The following is a 21485-nucleotide window of genomic DNA, read 5'->3' as shown; positions in this document are numbered from 1 at the left end:
GATTGCAATGGACAGTTTGGGTGGGAGGCTAGCAGCAACCCATTATTGACTTCCCTTTTAACAAGGGCACCAGTTAACACAAACAAGACAACAAATGGGTGGGAAGTTCCTTCTCTTTTATCGAGAGCAAAGGTCTAAAAATACTTCCATTCTGTGTTGTTTGTGCTTGTGGCCCACATCTGATCATCTCAGAGGCAGACATTGAAACAGGATCAATACAGATAAAACCGCACCACGTCTGAAGCAACCAGGAGTACTTTTTAATGGGATATGTGAAGAATAGACTTTACTACCTTACTGCAGACGCAACATTATGAACTCAGTTGCCTATATAGGTACATTTTCATTATTCAGTTGTTACAGTAACTCTAACCTAACCATAGCATGTCTACTAACTATACAGTGGATGATGGATCACCTCTTTTAATTGAGTTACAAACCAAAATATAATTGAGACACGTGCCGATTTGCAATAGCCTGAATGCTGATAACGTGAGTCTTATTCAATTAAACCAGAACTAATTTAAAAGAGGGTCCCCTGTGATGTGGCTGTCATGCAGCTTTGGCACTCTGGGTTATCTCCTTGCCTTGATTAAAGAGATTCTACAATCTCCTCTGTCAAGTCTTCAGCATAATTAACTACAGATTGGACAACCTCTGAAAGAGAGAGGAGCTTACGATTGAGCTAACAAACAGGACTATCAGATGTACTGTTATAGCGCATTAATAGTTGTGTTATCATACTGCTGGTATTCTTATAGAAATGACTCATTTTCAGTTGATAACATGCTTTGAAATCCTGATCCGTCCCGAGAAACATGATGCATAGATAGTGAATAAATAGAGCCAAATCCAAACTTGACAGAATGGATTATGCTTGGGAATTTTCAAGACATCTTGCATTCCTGTGTTTTAGTGTGATACTAACCATGACTAAGCATGTTGTGTAGAAATCAGTGAACTACTTGTAGTTCAACTAGTAATTTAACTACATTTTGCAGCAGCTTGGTGGTACTGGAACTTACTTCAAATCAAATCAAAGTTTATTTGTCACGTGCGCCGAATACAACAGGTGTAGACTTTACAGTGAAATGTTTACTTACAGGCTCTAACCATTAGTGCAAAAAAGGTATTAGGTGAACAATAGGTAAGTAAAGAAATAAAACAACAGTAAAAAGACAGGCTATATACAGTAGCGAGGCTATAAAAGTAGTGAGGCTACATATAGACACCGGATAGTCAGGCTGATTGAGGTAGTATGTACATGTAGATATAGTTAACGTGACTATGCATATATGATGAACAGAGAGTCGCAGTAGTGTAAAAGAGGGGTTGACGGGTGCCGGGACACAATGCAGATAGCCCGGTTAGCCAACGTGCGGGAGCACTGGTTGGTCAGCCCAATTGAGGTAGTATGTACATGAATGTATAGTTAAAGTGACTATGCATATATGATAAAACAGAGAGTAGCAGCAGCGTAAAAAGAGTGGTTGTGGGGGGGGGGGGGGCACACAATGCAAATAGTCTGGGTAGCCATTTGATTACCTGTTCAGGAGTCTTCTGGCTTGGGGGTAAAAACTGTTAAGAAGCCTTTTTGTCCTAGACTTGGCACTCCGGTACCGCTTGCCATGCGGTAGTAGAGAGAACAGTCTATGACTGGGGTGGCTGGGGTCTTTGACAATTTTTAGTGATGTACTGGGCTGTACGCACTACACTCTGTAATGCCTTGCGGTCAGATGCAGAGCAATTGCCGTACCAGGCAGTGATGCAACCAGTCAGGATGCTCTCGATGTTGCAGCTGTAGAACCTTTTGAGGATCTCAGGACCCATGCCAAATATTTTTAGTTTCCCGAGGGGGAATAGGCTTTGTCCTGCCCTCTTCACGACTGTCTTGGTGTGTTTGGACATTTCTAGTTTGTTGTTGATGTGGACACCAAGGAACTTGAAGCTCTCGACCTGCTCCACTACAGCCTCGTCGATGAGAATGGGGGCGTGCTCGGTACTCCTTTTCTTGTAGTCCATAATCATCTCCTTATTCACGTGGAGGAATAGGTTGCTATTCTGGCACCACCCGGCCAGGTCTCTGACCTCCTTCCTATAGGCTGTCTCATTGTTGTTGGTGATCAGGCCTGATGTGTCGTCTGCAAACTTAATGATGGTGTTGGAGTCGTGCCTGGCCATGCAGTCGTGGGTGAACAGGGAGTACAGGAGGGGACTGAGCACGCACCCCTGGGGGGCCCCAGTGTTGAGGATCAGAGTGGAAGATGTGTTGCTACCTGCCCTCACCACCTGGGGGCGGCCCGTCAGAAAGTCCAGGATCCAGTTGCAGAGGGAGGTGTTTAGTCCCAGGATCCTTAGCTTAGTGATGAGCTTTGAGGGTACTATGGTGCTGAACGCTGAGCTGTAGTCAATGAATTGCATTCTCACATAAGTGTTCCTTTTGTCAAGGTGGAAAGGGCAGAGTGGAGTGCAATAGAGATAGCATCATCTGTGGATCTGTTTGGGCGGTTTGCAAATTGGAGTGGGGTCTAGGGTTTCTGGGATAATGGTGTTGATGTGAGCCATTACCAACCTTTCAAAGCCCTTCATGGCTACGGACATGAGTGCTACGGGTCTGTAGTCATTTAGGCAGGTTGCCTGTGTGTTCTTGGGCACAGGGACTATGGTGGTCTGCTTGAAACATGTTGGTATTACAGACTCACTTAGGGACATGTTGAAAATGTCAGTGAATCACCTGCCAGTTGGTCAGCACATGCCCGGAGCACAAGTCCTGGTAATCCGTCTAGCCCTGCAGCCTTGTGTATGTTAACCTGTTTAAAGGTCTTACTCACGTCGGCTATGGAGAGCGTGATCACACAGTCGTCCGGAACAGCTAATGCTCTCATGCATGCCTCAGTGTTACTTGCCTTGAAGCAAGCATAGAAGTGATTTAGCTCATCTGGTAGGCTCGTGTCACTGGGCAGCTCGCGGCTGTGCTTCCCTTTATAGTCTGTAATAGCTTGCAAGCCCTGCCACATAAGACGAGCGTCGGAGCCGGTGTAGTATGATTCAATCTTAGCCCCGTATTGACGCTTTGCTTGTTTGATGGTTCGTCGCAGGGCATAGCAGGATTTCTTGTAAGCTTCCGGGTTAGAGTCCTGCACCTTGAAAGCGGCAGCTCTACCCTTTAGCTCAGTGCGATTGTTGCCTGTAATCCATGGCTTCTGGTTGGGGTATGTACGTACAGTCATGGTTGGGACGACGTCCTTGATGCACTTATTGATAATGCCAGTGACTGATGTGGTGTACTCCTCAATGCCATCAGAAGAATCCCGGAACATGTTCCAGTCTGTGATAGCAAAACAGTCCTGTAGTTTAGCATCTGCTTCATCAGACCACTTTTTTATAGACCGAGTCACTGGTGCTTCCTACTTGAATCTTTGCTTGTAAGCAGGAATCAGGAGGATAGAGTTGTGGTCGGATATACCAAATGGAGGGCGAGGGAGAGCTTTGTACGCGTCTCTGTGTGTGGAGTACAGGTGATCTAGAATTGTTTTCCCTCTGGTTGCACATTGAACGTGTTGATAGAAATTTGGTAGAACTGATTTAAATTTCCCTGCATTAAAGTCTCTGGCCACTAGGAGCGCCGCCTCTGGGTGAGTGGTTTCCTGTTTGCTTATTTCCTAATACAGGTGACTGAGTGTGGTCTTAGTGCCAGCATCTGACTGTGGTGGTAAATAAAGTAGTCAGCTTCTTATGCCACACCTGTCATGTGAATGGATTATCTCGGCAAAGGAGAAATGCTCACTATCAAATTTGCGCCCAACATTTTTGAGAAAATAGCTTTTTGTGCATGTGGAATATTTCTGGGATCTTTTATTTCAGCTCATGAAACATTGGGAAACACTTTACATGTTTTGTTTATATTTTTGTTCAGTATAGACATTTTTGCACATTGATTGAAACTGAAATACAGAAATATTTAATTTACATAAGTATTCACACACCTAGGGCTGTGGCGCTCATGAAATATTCCAGCCTGAGATTGTCAAGCAAATAAACCAAATCAAATCAAATCAAATTTCAAATCAAATTTTATTGGTCACATACACATGGTTTGCAGATGTTAATGCGAGTGTAGCGAAATGCTTGTGCTTCTAGTTTTGACCATGCAGTAATATCTAACAAGTAATCTAACAATTTCACAACAACTACCTTTTACACACAAGTGTAAAGGAATGAATAAGAATATGTACATATAAATATATATATGAGCGATGGCCGAACGTCATAGGCAAGATGCAGTAGATGGTATAGAGCACAGTATATACATATGAGATGAGTAATGTAGGGTAGGTAAACATTATATAAAGTGGCATTGTTTAAAGTGACTGGTGATTCATTTATTACATACAATTTTTTATTATTAAAGTGGCTAGAGATTTGAGTCAGTATGTTGGCAGCAGCCACTCAATGTTAGTGATGGCTGTTTAACAGTCTGATGGCCTTGAGATAGAAGCTGTTTTTCAGTCTCTCGGTCCCAGCTTTGATGCACCTGTACTGACCTCGACTTCTGGATGATAGCGGGGTGAACAGCCAGTGGCTTGGGTGGTTGTTGTCCTTGATGATATTTTTGGCCTTCCTTTGACATCGAGTGGTGTAGGTGTCCTGGAGGGCAGGTGCCCCCGGTGATGCGTTGTGCAGACCTCACTACCCTCTGGAGAGCCTTACGGTTGTGGGCGGAGCAGTTGCCGTACCAGGCGGTGATACAGCCCGACAGGATGCTCTTGATTGTGCACCTGTAAAAGTTTGTGAGTGTTTTTGGTGACAAGCCACATTTCTTCAGCCTCCTGAGGTTGAAGAGGCAGTGTTGCACCACGATGTCTGTGTGGGTGGACCATTTCAGTTTGTCCGTGATGTGTACGCCGAGGAACTTAATACTTTCCACCTTCTCCACTACTGTCCCGTCGATGTGGATAGGGGGGTGCTCCCTCTGCTGTTTCCTGAAGTCCACGATAATCTCCTTTGTTTTGTTGACGTTGAGTGTGAGGTTATTTTCCTGACACCACACTCCGAGGGCCCTCACCTCCTCCATGAAGGCCGTCTCGTCGTTATTGGTAATCAAGCCTACTACTGTAGTGTCGTCTGCAAACTTGATGATTGAGTTGGAGGCATGCATGGCCACGCAGTCATAGGTAACAGGAAGTACAGGAGAGGGCTGAGAACGCACCCTTGTGGGGCCCCAGTGTTGAGGATCAGCGGGGTGGAGATCTTGTTTCCTACCCTCACCACCTGGGGGCGGCCCGTCAGAAAGTCCAGGACCCAGTTGCACAGGGCGGGGTCAAAGCCCAGGTTCCTGAGCTTGATGACAAGTTTGGAGGGTATTATGGTGTTAAATGCTGACCTGTAGTCGATGAACAGCATTCTTACATAGGTATTCCTCTTGTCCAGATGGGTTAGGGCAGTGTGCAGTGTTATTGCGATTGCGTCGTCTGTGGACCTATTGGGGCAGTAAGCAAATTGGAGTGGGTCTAGGGTGTCAGGCAGGGTGGAGGTGATTTGATCCTTGACTAGTCTCTCAAAGCACTTCATGATGACGGAAGTGAGTGCTACGGGGCGATAGTCGTTTAGCTCAGTAACCTTAGCTTTCTTGGGAACAGGAACAATGGTGGCCATCTTGAAGCATGTGGGAACAGCAGACTGGGATAGGGATTGATTGAACTACAGTGAGGGAAAAAAGTATTTGATCCCCTGCTGATTTTGTACGTTTGCCCACTGACAAAGAAATGATCAGTCTATAATTTTAATGGTAGGTTTATTTGAACAGTGAGAGACAGAATAACAACAAAAATATCCAGAAAAACGCATGTCAAAAATGTTATAAATTGATTTGCATTTTAATGAGGGAAATAAGTATTTGACCCCCTCTCAATCAGAAAGATTTCTGGCTCCCAGGTGTCTTTCATACAGGTAACGAGCTGAGATTAGGAGCACACTCTTAAAGGGAGTGCTCCTAATCTCAGTTTCTTACCTGTATAAAAGACACCTGTCCACAGAAGCAATCAATCAATCAGATTCCAAACTCTCCACCATGGCCAAGACCAAAGAGCTCTCCAAGGATGTCAGGGACAAGATTGTAGATCTACACAAGGCTGGAATGGGCTACAAGACCATTGCCAAGCAGCTTGGTGAGAAGGTGACAACAGTTGGTGCGATTATTCGCAAATGGAAGAAACACAAAACAACTGTCAAACTCCCTTGGCCTAGGGCTCCATGCAAGATCTCACCTCGTGGAGTTGCAATGATCATGAGAATGGTGAGGAATCTGCCCAGAACTAAACAGGAGGATCTTGTCAATGATCTCAAGGCAGCTGGGACCATAGTCACCAAGAAAACAATTGGTAACACACTACGCCGTGAAGGACTGAAATCCTGCAGCGCCCGCAAGGTCCCCCTGCTCAAGAAAGCTCATATACATACCCGTCTGAAGTTTGCCAATGAACATCTGAATGATTCAGAGGACAACTGGGTGAACGTGTTGTGGTCAGACGAGACCAAAGTGGAGTTCTTTGGCATCAACTCAACTTGCCGTGTTTGGAGGAGGAGGAATGCTGCCTATGACCCCAAGAAACCATCCCCACCGTCAAACATGGAGGTGGAAACATTATGCTTTGGGGGTGTTTTTCTGCTAAGGGGACAGGACAACTTCACCGCATCAAAGGGACGATGGACGGGGCCATGTACCGTCAAATCTTGGGTGAAAACCTCCTTCCCTCAGCCAGGGCATTGAAAATGGGTCGTGGATGGGTATTCCAGCATGACAATGACCCAAAACACACGGCCAAGGCAACAAAGGAGTGGCTCAAGAAAAAGCACATTAAGGTCCTGGAGTGGCCTAGCCAGTCTCCAGACCTTAATCCTATAGAAAATCTGTGGAGGGAGCTGAAGGTTCGAGTTGCCAAACGTCAGCCTCGAAATCTTAATGACTTGAAGAAGATCTGCAAAGAGGAGTGGGACAAAATCCCTCCTGAGATGTGTGCAAACCTGGTGGCCAACTACAAGAAACATCTGACCTCTGTGATTGCCAACAAGGGTTTTGCCACCAAGTACTAAGTCATGTTTTGAAGAGGGGTCAAATACTTATTTCCCTCATTAAAATGCAAATCAATTTATAACATTTTTGACATGTGTTTTTCTGGATTTTTTTGTTGATATTCTGTCTCTCACTGTTCAAATAAACATACCATTAAAATTACAGACTGATCATTTCATTGTCAGTGGGCAAACAAACAAAATCAGCAGGGGATCAAATACTTTTTTCCCTCACTGTATGTCCGTAAGCACACCAGCCAGCTGGTCTGAGCATGCTCTGAGGACGCGGCTAGGGATGCCGTCTGGGCCGACAGCCTTGCGAGGGTTAACACGTTTAAATGTTTTACTCACATTGGCTGCGGTGAAGGAGAGCCCGCAGGTTTTGGTAGCGGGCTGTGTCGGTGGCACTGTATTGTCCTCAAAGCGAGCAAAGAAGTTGTTTAGTTTGTCTGGGAGCAAGACATCAGGGTCCGCGACGAGGCTGGTTTTCTTTTTGTAGTTCGAGATTGACTGTAGACCCTGCCACATACCTCTCGTGTCTGAGCCGTTGAATTGCGACTCTACTTTGTCTCTATACTGACGCTTAGTTTGTTTGATTGCCATTTCGGAGGGAATAGGTACACTGTTTGTATTCGGTCATGTTCCAGTCACCTTGCCCTGATTAAAAGTGGTTTGCGCTTTCAGTTTTGCGCGACTGCTGCCATTAATACACGGTTTCTGGTTGGGGAAGGTTTTAATTGTCGCCGTGGGTACAACATCCCCGATGCACTTGCTAATAAACTCGCTCACCGAATCAGCGTATACATCAATGTTTTTGTTCAACTCTATCCGGAACATATCCCAGTCCACGTGATCGAAGCAATCTTGAAGCGTGGAATCAGATTGGTCGGTGATGTTCAACGATTGACCAGTGTTGAACAGACCTGAGCACGGGCATTTCCTGTTTTAGTTTCTGTTTATAGGCTGGGAGCAACAAAATTGAGTCATGATCAGATTTGCCAAAAGGAGGGCGAGGGAGGGCTTTGTATGCGTCGCGGAAGTTAGAGTAACAATGATCCAGAATTTTTCCAGCCCGGGTCGCGCATTCAACATGCTGATAAAATTTAGGGAGCCTTGTTTTCAGATTAGCCTTGTTAAAATCCTCAGCTACAATAAATGCAGCCTCAGGATATGTGGTTTCCAGTTTACATAGAGTCCAATGAAGTTCTTTCAGGGCCGTCAAGGTGTCTGCTTGGGGGGGATGTACATGACTGTGATTATAATCGAAAAGAATTCTCTTGGTAGATAATGCGGTCGGCATTTGATTGTAAGGAATTCTAGGTCAGGTGAACAAAAGGACTTGATTTCCTGTATGTTGTTATGATCACACCACGACTCGTTAATCATAAGGCATACACCCCCGCCCTTCTTCTTACCAGAGAGATGTTTGTTTCTGTCAACGCGATACGTGAAGAAACCAGGTGGCTGTACCAACTCTGATAACGTATCCCATATAAGCCATGTTTCCGTGAAACAGAGAATGTTACAATCTCCGATGTCTCTCTGGAAGGCAACCCTTGCTCGGATTTCGTCTACCTTGTTCTCAAGAGACTGGACATTGGCTAGTAGTATACTCGGGAGCGGTGGGCGATGTGCCCGTCTACGGAGCCTGACCAGAAGACCACCCCGTCTGTCCCTTCTGCGGCGCCGTTGCTTTGGGTCGCCTGCTGGGATCCAATCCATTGTCCTGGGAGGTGGACCAAACAGAGGATCCGCTTCGGGAAAGTCGTATTCCTGGTCATAATGTTGGTAAGTTGCTCTTATATCCAATAGTTCCTCCAAGCTGTATGTAATAAGACTTAATATTTCCTGGGGTAACAGTGTAAGAAATAATACATAAAAAAACAAAATACTGCATAGTTTCCTAAGAACGCGAAGCGAGGCGGCCATCTCTGTCTGCGCCAGTCACGGTAACTGACCATTAATTAATATAAACACACTTAGCATCTCCTGGTTTCCAGACCTTTGGAACATCTACATTTAAAAAGTCTAATAAAGCCATGTAAAATAGCTTACACCATCACAATAAATTAATTATTTATTTTAGACAGGTCTAAAGAAGCATGATATGAAGAAAATGTAGTCTATTTCAGAAGAACAGAAAAGCTTACTCTGAGTTATGTTATGTCCTTATGTTAGGCCCTGATCTGGCTATGCCATATGGCTGTGTGCTACACTAGTTCATTTAGCAGACAAGATTTGCTTAGAACTCCATGACAGTATGCTATATTATTTTATAGTATGAAGAATACAATTGAACATAGCTCAATAAAATAAAAATGATATTTTCTCCAAACAATTTGAGGGAGTGCACACATGCGGCTATTCTGTGTTGAGCGGTTAACAAAGTAACAGGTACTCCGATATGCTTAATTTAGTTATTTATGTAACTTTAGTTGTGATAAAAATGTTGGGAGATATGTTCTGATATTTAATACATTCTAAGGCTGCACAATGCAACTCTAATGATGATTTGAAAAAAGTTGCATGAAAGGCATTAGCTCTGCTTAGTTTTTTGCACAGGCTGTACACACTTCATGAGACTCTCATTCACAATTTGACAAGCACTTGATAATGCCTCTAATTTCCTGGCTGCATCCCCTTTGTGTGTCCATAATGCCCCCTAAAAAAATCCATGCCTTTTGCAGCCAGTGGCCATTGTGCCTTTAGGCTGAATGTAATAATTATAATTCCCTCATCCCGGCTCGGTGCCGAAGCACCTCTCACTGATATGGCTCTCCGTCACGTGATCGGGTCTTTCTCACAGGCTACAAGTGAAGAAAGACATATCGGGGACGCAACTGTGCGCGTCCTTATCCAATTCCGAGGCGCATATTGAAGATACTGTCAACATTTACATTTCGTCAGCCAACAAGATGAGTAGGCAACAGCAAAAGCATTAGCCTATGTCAATCTACTATCCCCCATAGTACAAAAGTTGACCTATTATATTCTGTGCAAGAAATAAATATTCCAAACATATTCTGGGATAAATAAGGGATGCGATAGATCCCAAATTAATACAACCATTAGCATGAAAAGAAAACTGTTTTAAGCATCGAGCCTGACCCAACAGATGAGAATGTTTAGCTTAAAATGTAGCTAAACTATTAAGCTATTTCTTCACATTAAAACACGGCAGCGCGAATGTTCCATTAGCAGGTAAACACCATTCTCAAAAGTGACCACAAATGCGATTACACATGTAATGCTTTTAATATAAAGGTGCATTTTTATGGTGAAAATGAACTTCCCCAAACTTGAAACTCTGCGCTGCATATCTATGCCAGTTAGGCTCTACACCCGTTGTAAAGCGGATTCATTTGCTTAATTTTAAGAAGTTATTTGGCCACTGTAGTTGTGATACAAACCTAATCAAAACATATAGGCCTATGGGCTAGGCTACATGAGGTGTGCGACTTTGATTTGAAAAAGTCACAAAACAAAGCATGTGCTGTTTCTTGCCTTAAGCTGGGCATCATTCACAAGTGATAATATATCATCCACAAGTGATAGGCTAATACTGTAACCCGTCACACTATTCTTGATTTAATCTTGTCTTCACATATACTAAATAATATGTGTGAAATTTGTTTTGATTTAGAATGGACCATTATCATGCACCTGTCTCAAAACAGGGGCAGTGGAAAAAAATACATGTCATCTATGCACTTAAATAGCAAATGGAGGACGCTTATCCCGTAGTTAATTTTCATGCCAGCCAGGTAGGCTATACTCCTGTTATAAAGAGAAGCAATGTGCTTAATATTAGGAAAGTTGAGAATAAAAATAGTAGGCCTAGCCTATAGAAAGCTGATGGGATCCTCCTCTTTTTAATAGAGATCATCATTCTGTTTTCTCACACAATTGCATTGCTTATAGAAATCAGCAGCATCAGAGCTTGGAGAAGCCTAATTACCATGGCTAAACGGTCACGTGGAATTTGACTGCCTCACGACTCGTCACCGCGGTATGGACCCCATAACAGCCCTGCACACACCTGAGTCAATGCTTGTAGAAACACTTTGGCGGCGATTACAGCTGTGAATCGTTTTGGGTAAGTCTCTAAGAGCTTTGCACACCTGGATTGTAAAATATTTGCCCATTATACATTTGTTTATTCTTCAAGCTCTGTCAAGTTGATTGTTGATTATTGCTAGACAGCCATTTTCAAGTCTTACCATAGATTTTCAAGTAGATTTAAGTTAAAACTGTAACTAGGCCACTCAGGAACATTTGGCCTTGTGTTTTAGGTTATTATCCTGCTGAAAGGTGAATTCATCTCCCAGTGTCTGGTGGAAAGCAGACTGAACCAGGTTTTTCTCTCTGATTTTTCCTGTGCTTATTGCTTTACTCCGTTTCTTTGTATCCTAAAAAACTCGCTAGTCCTTGCCGATGACAAAAATACCATAACATGATACATCCACCACGATGCTTGAAAATATGGAGAGTGGTACTCAGTAATGTGTTGTATTGGATTTGCCCCACACAACACTTTGTATTTAGGACAAAAAGTTCATTTATTTACCTTTTCTTTTGCAGTAATACTTAGCTGCCTTATTACAAACAGGATGCATGTTTTGTAATATTTGTATTCTGTACAGGCTTCCTTTTTTTCACTCTGTCATTTACATTAGTATTGTAGAGTAACTACACTGTTGTTGATCCATCTTCAGTTTTCTCGTATCACAACCATTACACTCTGTAACTGTTATCACCACTGGCCTCATGGTGAAATCCCTGAGCAATTTCCTTCTTCTCTGGGAACTGTTAGGAAGGACGCCCGTATCTTTGTAGTGACTGGATGTATTGATACACCATCCAAAGCCTAATTAATAACTTCACTAGGCTCAAAGGGATAGTCAGCGTCTGCGCTTTTTATTGTTACACATCTACCAATAGGTGCTCTTCTTTGCGAGGCATTGAAAAACCTCCCTGGTCTTTGTGGTTGAATCTGTGCTTGAAATGTAGTACTCAATTGAGGTACCTTACAGATACTTGTATGTGTGGGGTACAGAGGTGGGGTAGTCATTCAAAAATGATTGAACAAGGAATGCAACTTATTATGCGATTTGTTAAGCACATTTTTACTCCTGAACTTACAGTGAGCTCCAAAAGCATTTAGACAGTGACACATTGTGTATTGTTTCTCCTCTGTACTCTAGCACTTTGGATTTGAAATGATACAATGACTATGAGGTCAGAGTGCAGATTGTTCCAAAAGTATTGAGACAAATTCACTTATATGTGTATTAAAGTAGTAAAAAGTAAGTTATTTGGTCCCATATTCAAAGCAGGCAATGACTACATCAAGCATCTGACTCGACACATTTTTGGGATGCATTTGCTGTTTGTTTTGGTTGTGTTCCAGATTATTTTATGCCAAATATAAATTAATGGAGTCCCTTTTATTGTAAATAAGTTCCTAAACACTTCTACATTCATGTGGATGCTACCATGATCGTGGATAATCCTGAATGAATCGTGAATAATGTTGAGTGAGAAAGTTACAGACGCACAAATATCATACCCCTAACACATGCTAACCTCTCACCATTACAATAACAGGGGAGGTTAGCATTTTTGGGGGGACTGTTATTTGTGTATAAAAACAGAACTAACAGTAAATTCAGTAGGATAAATCGATCCGCTAATACAGGAATAATAAAGCCCCAGTTCTTCTGAGAGTCTTCAAAGTTGCCACCATTTGACTTGATGACAGCTCTGCATACTCTTGTCATTCTCTCAACCAGATTCATGAGGTAGTCACCAGGAATGCATTTCAATTAAACAGTGTGCCTTGTTAAAAGTTCATTTGTGGAATTTCTTTCCTTCTTAATGCAGTTGCGCCAATCAGTTGTGTTGTGACAAGGTAGGGGGGTATACAGAACATAGCCCTATTTTTAAAAGACCAAGACCATATTGTGGCAAGACAAATAAGCAAAGAGAAACTACAGTCCATCATTACTTTAAGACAAGAAAGAAAGTCAATGAGGAACATTTCAAAAACTTTGAACGTTTCTTCAAGTGCAGTCGCAAAAACCATCAAGCGCTATGATGAAAGTGGCTTTCATGAGGACCGTCACAGGAAAGGAAGACCCAGAGTTACAGTACCTCTGCTGCAGAGGATACGTTCACTAGAGTTACCAGCCTCAGAAATTGCAGCCCAAATAAATGCTTCACAGGGTTCAAGTAACAGTCACATCTCAACATCAATTGTTCAGAGGTGACGGCGTGAATCAGGCCTTCATGGTTGAAATGCTGCAAAGAAACCACTACCAAGAAATAAGAGCAATGGACATTACACCAGTGGAAATCTCTCCTTTGGTTTGATGAGTCCAAATTTGAGATTTTTGGTTTGAAGAATCTTAAATATAAAATATATTTTGATTTGATAAATACTTTTTTGGTTACTACATGATTCCATATGTGTTATTTCATAGTTTTGATGTCTTCACTATTATTCTACAATGTAAAAAATAGTAAAAATAAAGAAAAACCCTTGAATGAGTAGGTGTGTCCAAACTTTTGACTGGTACTGAATATTTTTTTAATTCATATTTTTGTTTAATTCAAATTTTTCAGGGGGTGGTGCAGCACCCTCAGCACCTTTACTTCCTGCGGCAATGCTTGTATCCTGTTTCCCTCTGTACACAGACCACATGTACAGTTGAAGTCAGAAGTTTACATACACTTAGGTTGGATTCATTAAAATTCGTTTTTCAACCACTCCACAAATTTCTTGTTAACAAACTATAGTTTTGGCAAGTCGGTTAGGACATCTACTTTGTGCATTACACAAGTAATTTTTCCAACAATTGTTTACAGACAGATTATTTCACTTATAACTCACTGTATCACAATTACAGTGGGTTAGAAATGCACATACACTAAGTTGACTGTGCCTTTAAACAGCTTGGTAATTCCAGAAAATGATGTCATGGCTTTAGAAGCTTCTGATAGGCTAATTGACATAATTTGAGTCAATTGGAGGTGTAACTGTGGATGTATTTCAAGGCCTACCTTCAAACGCAGTGCCTCTTTGCTTGACATCATGGGAAAATCAAACGAAATCATCCAAGACTTCAGAAAAAAAATTGTAGACCTCCACAAGACTGATTCATCCTTGGGAGAAATTTCCAAACGCCTGAAGGTACCACGTTCATCTGTACAAACAATAGTACGCAAGTATATACACCATGGGACCACGCAGCCGTCATACCGCTCAGGAAGGAGACGCGTTCTGTCTCCTTGAGATGAACATACTTTGGTGCGAAAAGTGCAAATCATTCCCAGAACAACAGCAAATGACCTTGTGAAGATGCTGGAAGAAACAGGTACAAAAGTATCTAGTTTTATCCACAGTAAAATAAGTCCTATATCGACATAACCTGAAAGGCCGCTCAGCAAGGAAGAAGCCACTGCTCCAAAACTGCCATAAAAAGCCAGACTACGGTTTGCAACTGCACATGGGGCCAAAGATTGTACTTTTTGGAGAAATGTCCTCTGGTCTGATGAAACAAAAATAGAATTGTTTAGCCATAATGACCATCGTTATGTTTGGAGGAAAAAGTGGGAGGCTTGCAAGCCGAAGAACACCATTCCAACCGTGAAGCACGGGGGTGGCAGCATCATGTTGTGGGGGTGCTTTGCTGCAGGAGGGATTGGTGGCATCATGAGGAAAGGAAAATTATGTGGATATATTGAAGCAACATCTCAAGACATCAGTCAGGAGGTTAAAGCTTGGTCGCAAATGGGTCTTCCAAATGGACAATGACCCCAAGCATTCTTCCAAAGTTGTGGCAAAACGACTTAAGGACAACAAAGTCAAAGTATTGGAGTGGCCATCACAAAGCCCTGACCTCAATCATTATGGAAAATTTGTGGGCAGAACTGAAAAAGTGTGTGCGACCAAGGAGGCCTACAAACCTGACTCAGTTACACCAGCTCTATCAGGAGGAATGGGCCAAAATTCACCCAACTTATTGTGGGAAGCTTGTGGAAGGCTACCCAAAACGTTTGACCCAAGTTAAACAATTTAAAGGCAATGCTACCAAATACTAATTGAGTATATGTAAACTTCTGACCCATTGGGAATGTGATGAATAAAATAAAAGCTGAAATACATCATTTTCTCTGCTATTATTCTGACGTTTCACATTCTTAAAATAAAGTGGTGATCCTAACTGACCTAAGACAGGGAATTTTTACTAGGATTAAATGTCAGGAATTGTGAAAAGCTGAGTTTAAATTTATTTGGCTAAGGTGTATGTAAACTTACGACTTCAACTGTATATACTGTTTCCTGTACTATTCTACTGTATCTTAGTCTGTTCCGCTCTGACATCAATCATCCATATGTATATAGTCTTAATTCATTCCTACTTAGATTTGTGTGTATTGGGTATATGTTGTGTAATTTGTTAGATATTACTGCACTGTCGGAGCTAGAAGCACAAGCATTTCGCTACACATGCAATAACATCTGCTAATCATGTGTATGTGACCAATAAAATTTGATTTGATGATCCGTTTTTGGTTCAACTCCCGCATGGGAGAGGGAGATAAGGTCTGTGCAGAATGCTCTTTGTGTAACTCAACATGATGATGTCCTCCTAACGATTCTTACGGAGGTGGAAGGCATACTAGGCTCCAAGCCCCTTGGCTATGTTTCAGCAGATGTAGCAGACCCCGATCCAGTCACGCCCTATCTGCTCTTGATGGGGCGACATGATGCTTCACTCCCACATGCTGTATATGCAGACAAAGACCTTCTTGGACAACACCGTTGGAAGCATAGTAAGGTCCTGGCTTACCACTTTGGACCCACTTCATGTGGAACTACTTGCCAAGTCTTCAGCAGAGGCAGAAGTGGTGGAAGAACACACCAGACTTGAAGGTTGGACAAGTGGCCATGATAGTGGAGCCTCGTTGCTCATCATACGGATAGTGAAGACGATCCCAGGTGCAGATGGAAGGATCCGGACTGTGGAGGTCAAGGTCAAGTAACGAACCTACCTGCGTCTTGTTGCCCGATTGGTGGAGCTTCCTGCCGTGTTAGACAATGCAGACCTACCTTCGTAGAAAGGAAGATGGAGGCTTTTACTAAATTCAAATTATTTACACAAATTCTGGGGTGGTTGTATAAAAGCCTGTTAGATTTGAATTAAGAATCTCGCTAAATTTAATTAGATCTAAATGGACATTTTATTGAACTTCCAGTTGGCTTTAGTGGATACCAGACTGTGTTTCCTTTGCAGGGATATTTGTGCATTTTCTACCAAATGTAAGTCAGAACAAATATTTATTTCACTTTTAGAATATTCCTGTTGCTATTGTTATATGTAAATACAAGTAATACGTATGTAGAGAACAGGTTGGCGTCGATAGATGGCCACTCTGTTTCTAGCACCTGAGCAACTTTGCAGTATTTTGTATTTTTTGTGTGTTATTTCTCACATTATTAGCACATTATTGTGTTATTACATACAACCGGAAATAACTTTGGTATATCAGAGTGGCAGTAATACGACTTTCCTGAATTAGATCCTTTGTTCGTACCACTCAAGGCGATTGAACTTATCCTAGAGGCTGCTTCAAAACACTGCCAGTGGAGAAGAGGTATTCAGAGTGGACTTTTAGTTAGACTCAGGAGGCGTGCACACCATCCACCGCTTCAGAGTATATTACTCGCTAATGTTCAGTCCCTGGACAATAAAGCAGACAAGCTCAGTGCAAGGATCTCGTTCCAGAGAGACATCAGGGACTGTAACATACTCTGCTCTACGGAATCATGGCTCTCTCCAGATATACTGTCCCCGTCCATACAGCCAGCTGGGTTCTCAGTACATTGCGCAGATAGCAATAAAGAACTCTCCAGAAAGAAGAAAGGTGGAGGTGTACTGTATGTTTCATGATTAATTACTCATGGTGCTATTGTGGTAACATACAGGAACTCAAATCCTATTGTGCACCTGACCTAGAATACCTCACAATCAAATGCCAACTGCATTGTTATCTTCAGTCATCGTCACAGTCGTGCATATTCCCCCTCAAGCCGATACCACGACGGATCTCAAGGAATTAAGGTACACTAGACCTTGTGCAAACTGGAAACCGCATATCCTGAGGATTTGGAAAGGCACACACACCTGTCTATATAAGGTCCCACAATTGACAGTGCATGTCAGAGCAAAAACCAAGCCATGAGGTCGAAGGAATTGTCCGTAGAGCTCCGAGACAGGATTGTGTCAAGGCAAAGATCTGGGGAAGGGTACCAAAACATTTCTGCAGCATTGAAGGTCCCCAGGAACTCAGAAACCTCCACCATTCTTAAATGGAAGAATTTTGGAACCACCAAGACTCTTCCTAGAGCTGGCCGCCCGGCCAAACTGAGCAATTGGGGGAGAAGGGTTTTGGTCAGGGAGGTGACCAAGAACCCGATGGTCACTCTGGCAGAGTGCCAGAGTTCATCTGTGGAGATGGGAGAACCTTCCAGAAGGAAAACCATCTCTGCAGCACGCCACCACTCAGACCTTCATGGTAGAGTGGCCAGATGGAAGCCACTCCTCAGTAAAAGGCACATGACAGCCCACTTGGAGTTTGCCAAAAGGCACATAAAGACTCTCAGACCATGAGAAACAAGATTCTCTGGTCTGATGAAACCAAGATTGAACTCTTTGGCCTGAATGCCAAGCGTCAAATCTGTAGGAAACCTGGCACCATCCCTATGGTGAAGCGCGGTGGTGGCAGCATCATGCTGTGTGGATGTTTTCAGTGGCAGGGACTGGAAGAGTAGTCAAGATCAAGGGAAAGATGAACGGAGAAAAGTACAGAGTCCTGCTCCAGAGCGCTCAGTACTTTAGACTGGGGCGAAGGTTCACCTTCCAACAGGACAACGACCCTAAGCACACAGCCAAGACAACGCAGAAGCTGCTTCGGGACAAGTCTCTGAATGTCCTTCAGTGGCCCAGTCAGAGCCCGGACTTCAACCTGATCAAACATCTCTGGAGAGAACTGAAAATAACTGTGTAGCATCGCTCCCCATCCAACCTGACAGAGCTTGAGAGGATCTGCAGAGAATAATGGGAGAAACTCCCCAAATACAGGTGTGTCAAGCTTGTAACGTTATACCCAAGAGGACTCGAGGCTGTAATCACTGCCAAAGGTGCTTCAACAAAGTAAAGGGTCTGAATAGTTATGTAAATGTGATATTTCAGTTTATTCTTTTTATACATTTTCTAAAATGTATAAAAACCTGTTTTTCCTTTGTCATTATGGGGTATTGCTTGTAGATTGATGAGGGGGAAAAAACGATTTCATCTATTTTAGAATAAGGCTGTAACGTAACAAAATGTGGAAAGAGTCAAGGGGTCTGAATACTTTCCAAATGCACTGTATATTCTCGGACTACGACATTGCTCGTCTTAATATTTCTATATTTCTTAATTCCATTATTTTACTTTTAGATTTGTGTGTATTGTTGTGTATTGTTAGATATTACCACACTTTTGGAGCTAGGAACACAAGCATTTCGCTACACCTGCTAAATATGTGAATGCGACCAATACAATTTGATTTGATTTGGATGGGTAACTTTCTTCACCAGTTCTTTTACCATTTTGTACAATTATGTGATTACCCTACCAGTTGTTGTAACTGTAATGTTAATTCTCCCGAGAGGAATTACGGGTTATTTTTCTCTTATTGTAAATTGTGTATAGAGATAGCTGACATTACTGTAATATTGTTTATTGGATTTACATTGTAGTAATTTTCTCTTTCATGTATAACCTGTTTCGTCATTAAAACTCCTAGACTGGGCTTCTGTGTCTGTCGTCACTCTTTGACCAGAGTGCAGTCCGGAATCATTCTACTGCGAGTAGCCTATCCACACATTAGAGAGTACCAGACTCCGTTTTATAACTACTTTTTCAAAGTAACATTAGTTAAATAAATTATATTTTTCATAAGGGTAGCTTTAGTGTAGCTTAACTTCCTTCAGTGTGAAGTAATTGGTAGCTTGGTAAACTATCTTTTCAGAGGAGCTTCCCCAACACAGGTAGCAATCATTACCAATAGGAAGGCTCGATTAAATCTATACAGATATTATGTCAATGCTGTACTTCACCTGTGTGAATCTACGTAACACATTTCCCCTGTATATCTTTTAAAAATACTGAGGCAAAACTTGAATGAACCAATATGAAATGGGGCGATTTCTGTATTTCTGGAACCGTCAGCTGCTCACTCTCCTGCTGTAACAGCCGAGGTCCATTACAGAGAATGGGCTGGCAGTAGGGGGGAAGACATTAGGGGCAGAGAGAGGGTGAATGTGTAGCTCTAATGGGTGCATTAGACAGCAGAGAGTGGAGGTGAGATCCTGCCCTGTCCATACCAGGGGATAAAGGGGTGGGATGATGGGGAAGAAGGGGGGCAGCACTCACACCCACAGTCCCATAAGACAATAGGAGCAGAAGAGTAATCATCCGGTGACCTGTCAGTAGAAGAGACTGTACCGTGAGTTAGGTGGACTGTGGTGGGGGTATTGATCTGGGCTGTGCAGACATCCAAATTGCACTTAGACTAATAACTGAGAATTGCCATTTGTGCTTCGTTTCAACCCAACGCAAGAAATTGTAGTGGAAATTAACCTTATTTTAAGTCATCTCTGGACAAAAACACAGTCGATTAAATTGACCAAATCAAATGCAGGTTTTCCAACAAATGTGAATACTAAACACATTCTATTATCATTACATCATTATGGGTGGAATGGCATAAGATAATGTAAAGAAATAGGAACATTTTATTAATGAAAGAAATCAGCATTCATTCTACAGACAGACACTTGTAGTCCCATGTGTTACACCATTGCTGTTGCACATAGAATTCCCTATTTATGAGAATAAATAGCAGAATCCCTCTATTCCCACAAGCTGGTCCAGCATCCTGTTTCTGCTATTATTAGGAACTCTGAAAAGTGCATGCACTCAGACAAATCTGTGCAATATGTTATGTCTATCATATTGTGAATGGTAATTGTGATATTGTTCAAGGTTTATTTGAAATAGCAGCAGCACCTGTGGTGCCATGGAAATGACCAGATGCCAGGGATGACAGTGAGAGTAGCGGGCCTAGTAGTTTACAAACACCTCCTTTAAAAACAGGTCAATAGTAGGAGCACCTGTGGCCACTGTATGGGTGGGTAGGCTACTTCAAATGTAGGTTCAATAATGTAGAGGAGCTCCTGCATAAACGGAAATATTGGGACTTATCCACGACAGTCTAAATTGCCCATGCTGCATATGATGCAAGCTTTATATATCTGTTCAGAAAATTATAATCAAAATTGTTGGAATGGGACTGACAATACACATGGCGACAAGCAGCGCAGTGATGACAGGCATTTGCCATGAAAGCAGATCGATGCACATTTGCGCGATGTAGGCCTACTGTGCGCAATTTTGATCGATTCATACACAATAATTCCAATGTAGATAGTTTGTCCTTACCTTCCTCAATAGTTTAAGCACGTCGGTTGCCTGATCTATCCTGCGATCACGGAGCAGCTTTTGTATCTCTCGGATCCATGCCACTCGCCTCACGTAGGGACTGTGATTGGACCGCCTCAGCATCCCCGGCAGTTTATCTGATTTCAGCATCATTGTAAACAGAAAGTCGCCGCCTTGAATTCTACCTCTGTCGCCTTCTCCTGTGCTGTTAAGATGCTTGCTACGCCTTTTCGTAAAATTCTCATTGTCCAGACTACTCTGTCTACTTAATCTAGAACCCATATTTAAGTGTTTATATCGACAGTATTTTACAATTGCACAATGCAACCATAATACATAACCCTGTCTAAACTCAGAAATATCCCCCAGTTCAATAGCCCATATGTTATCTGTAGCCTATTGCCTATTATTGTTATCAGAGGACAACATTCAATACTGACAGCAACACAGCACAATATTCCTAATTTACCTGTTACCGGATATTCAACGACTGTCTATTGCGCCCGTGACACATTTACGAGGACAGACGAATGCTCTGTTAATTGTATGATCTCTGAAGGTCTACGTGTGCCAGTATGCTCGGTGGATGCTCGTGCCTTTACGCCGTTGTTTAGGTTTGTGCAGTGTTGCACGGCAGACACCAGACACGTGGCGCGCATAACCAATCACAGCCTTCTTCTGCCATTGCGCGCTCTACGAAGTTACGACACGCCCTTCTCGACTTCAATTTAGGAAGGTGCATGGTATGGCCACTGAGTGCACAGCCTTTATTAAGAAACACCTGTTGTGAATAAACTCTACCACCTTTATTTAGGCTACTGTGACATTGCACTGTATTTGCATTAAACCTTTTGCAGCAAT

General features: G+C 42.5%; 1 protein-coding gene across 2 annotated transcripts in view; it reads right to left on the bottom strand.

The window, feature by feature from the left end:
- Positions 1-21227, bottom strand: part of LOC139545512 (leucine-rich repeat-containing protein 75B-like) — a 34683-nt gene extending 13456 nt beyond the window's left edge. Inside the window, exons 1-2 of one of the 2 annotated variants that reach the window (XM_071353375.1) lie at positions 21094-21227; positions 20625-20761 (exon numbers count right to left, since the gene is read on the bottom strand). In XM_071353375.1, coding sequence (XP_071209476.1) covers positions 20625-20747 — 123 coding nt within the window. In that variant the 5' untranslated portion in view covers positions 20748-20761; positions 21094-21227. Of the gene's footprint in view, positions 1-20624 lie in introns of both variants that reach the window. The other variant, XM_071353374.1, reaches the window with a different exon arrangement.
- Positions 21228-21485: the final 258 nt, after the last annotated feature.

The sequence above is a fragment of the Salvelinus alpinus genome, chromosome 19 (genome assembly GCF_045679555.1).
Source record: "Salvelinus alpinus chromosome 19, SLU_Salpinus.1, whole genome shotgun sequence".
Lineage (NCBI taxonomy): Eukaryota > Metazoa > Chordata > Actinopteri > Salmoniformes > Salmonidae > Salvelinus > Salvelinus alpinus.
The sequence above is the reverse complement of the archived record's forward strand: the minus strand, read 5'-3'. Positions and strand labels throughout refer to the sequence as shown.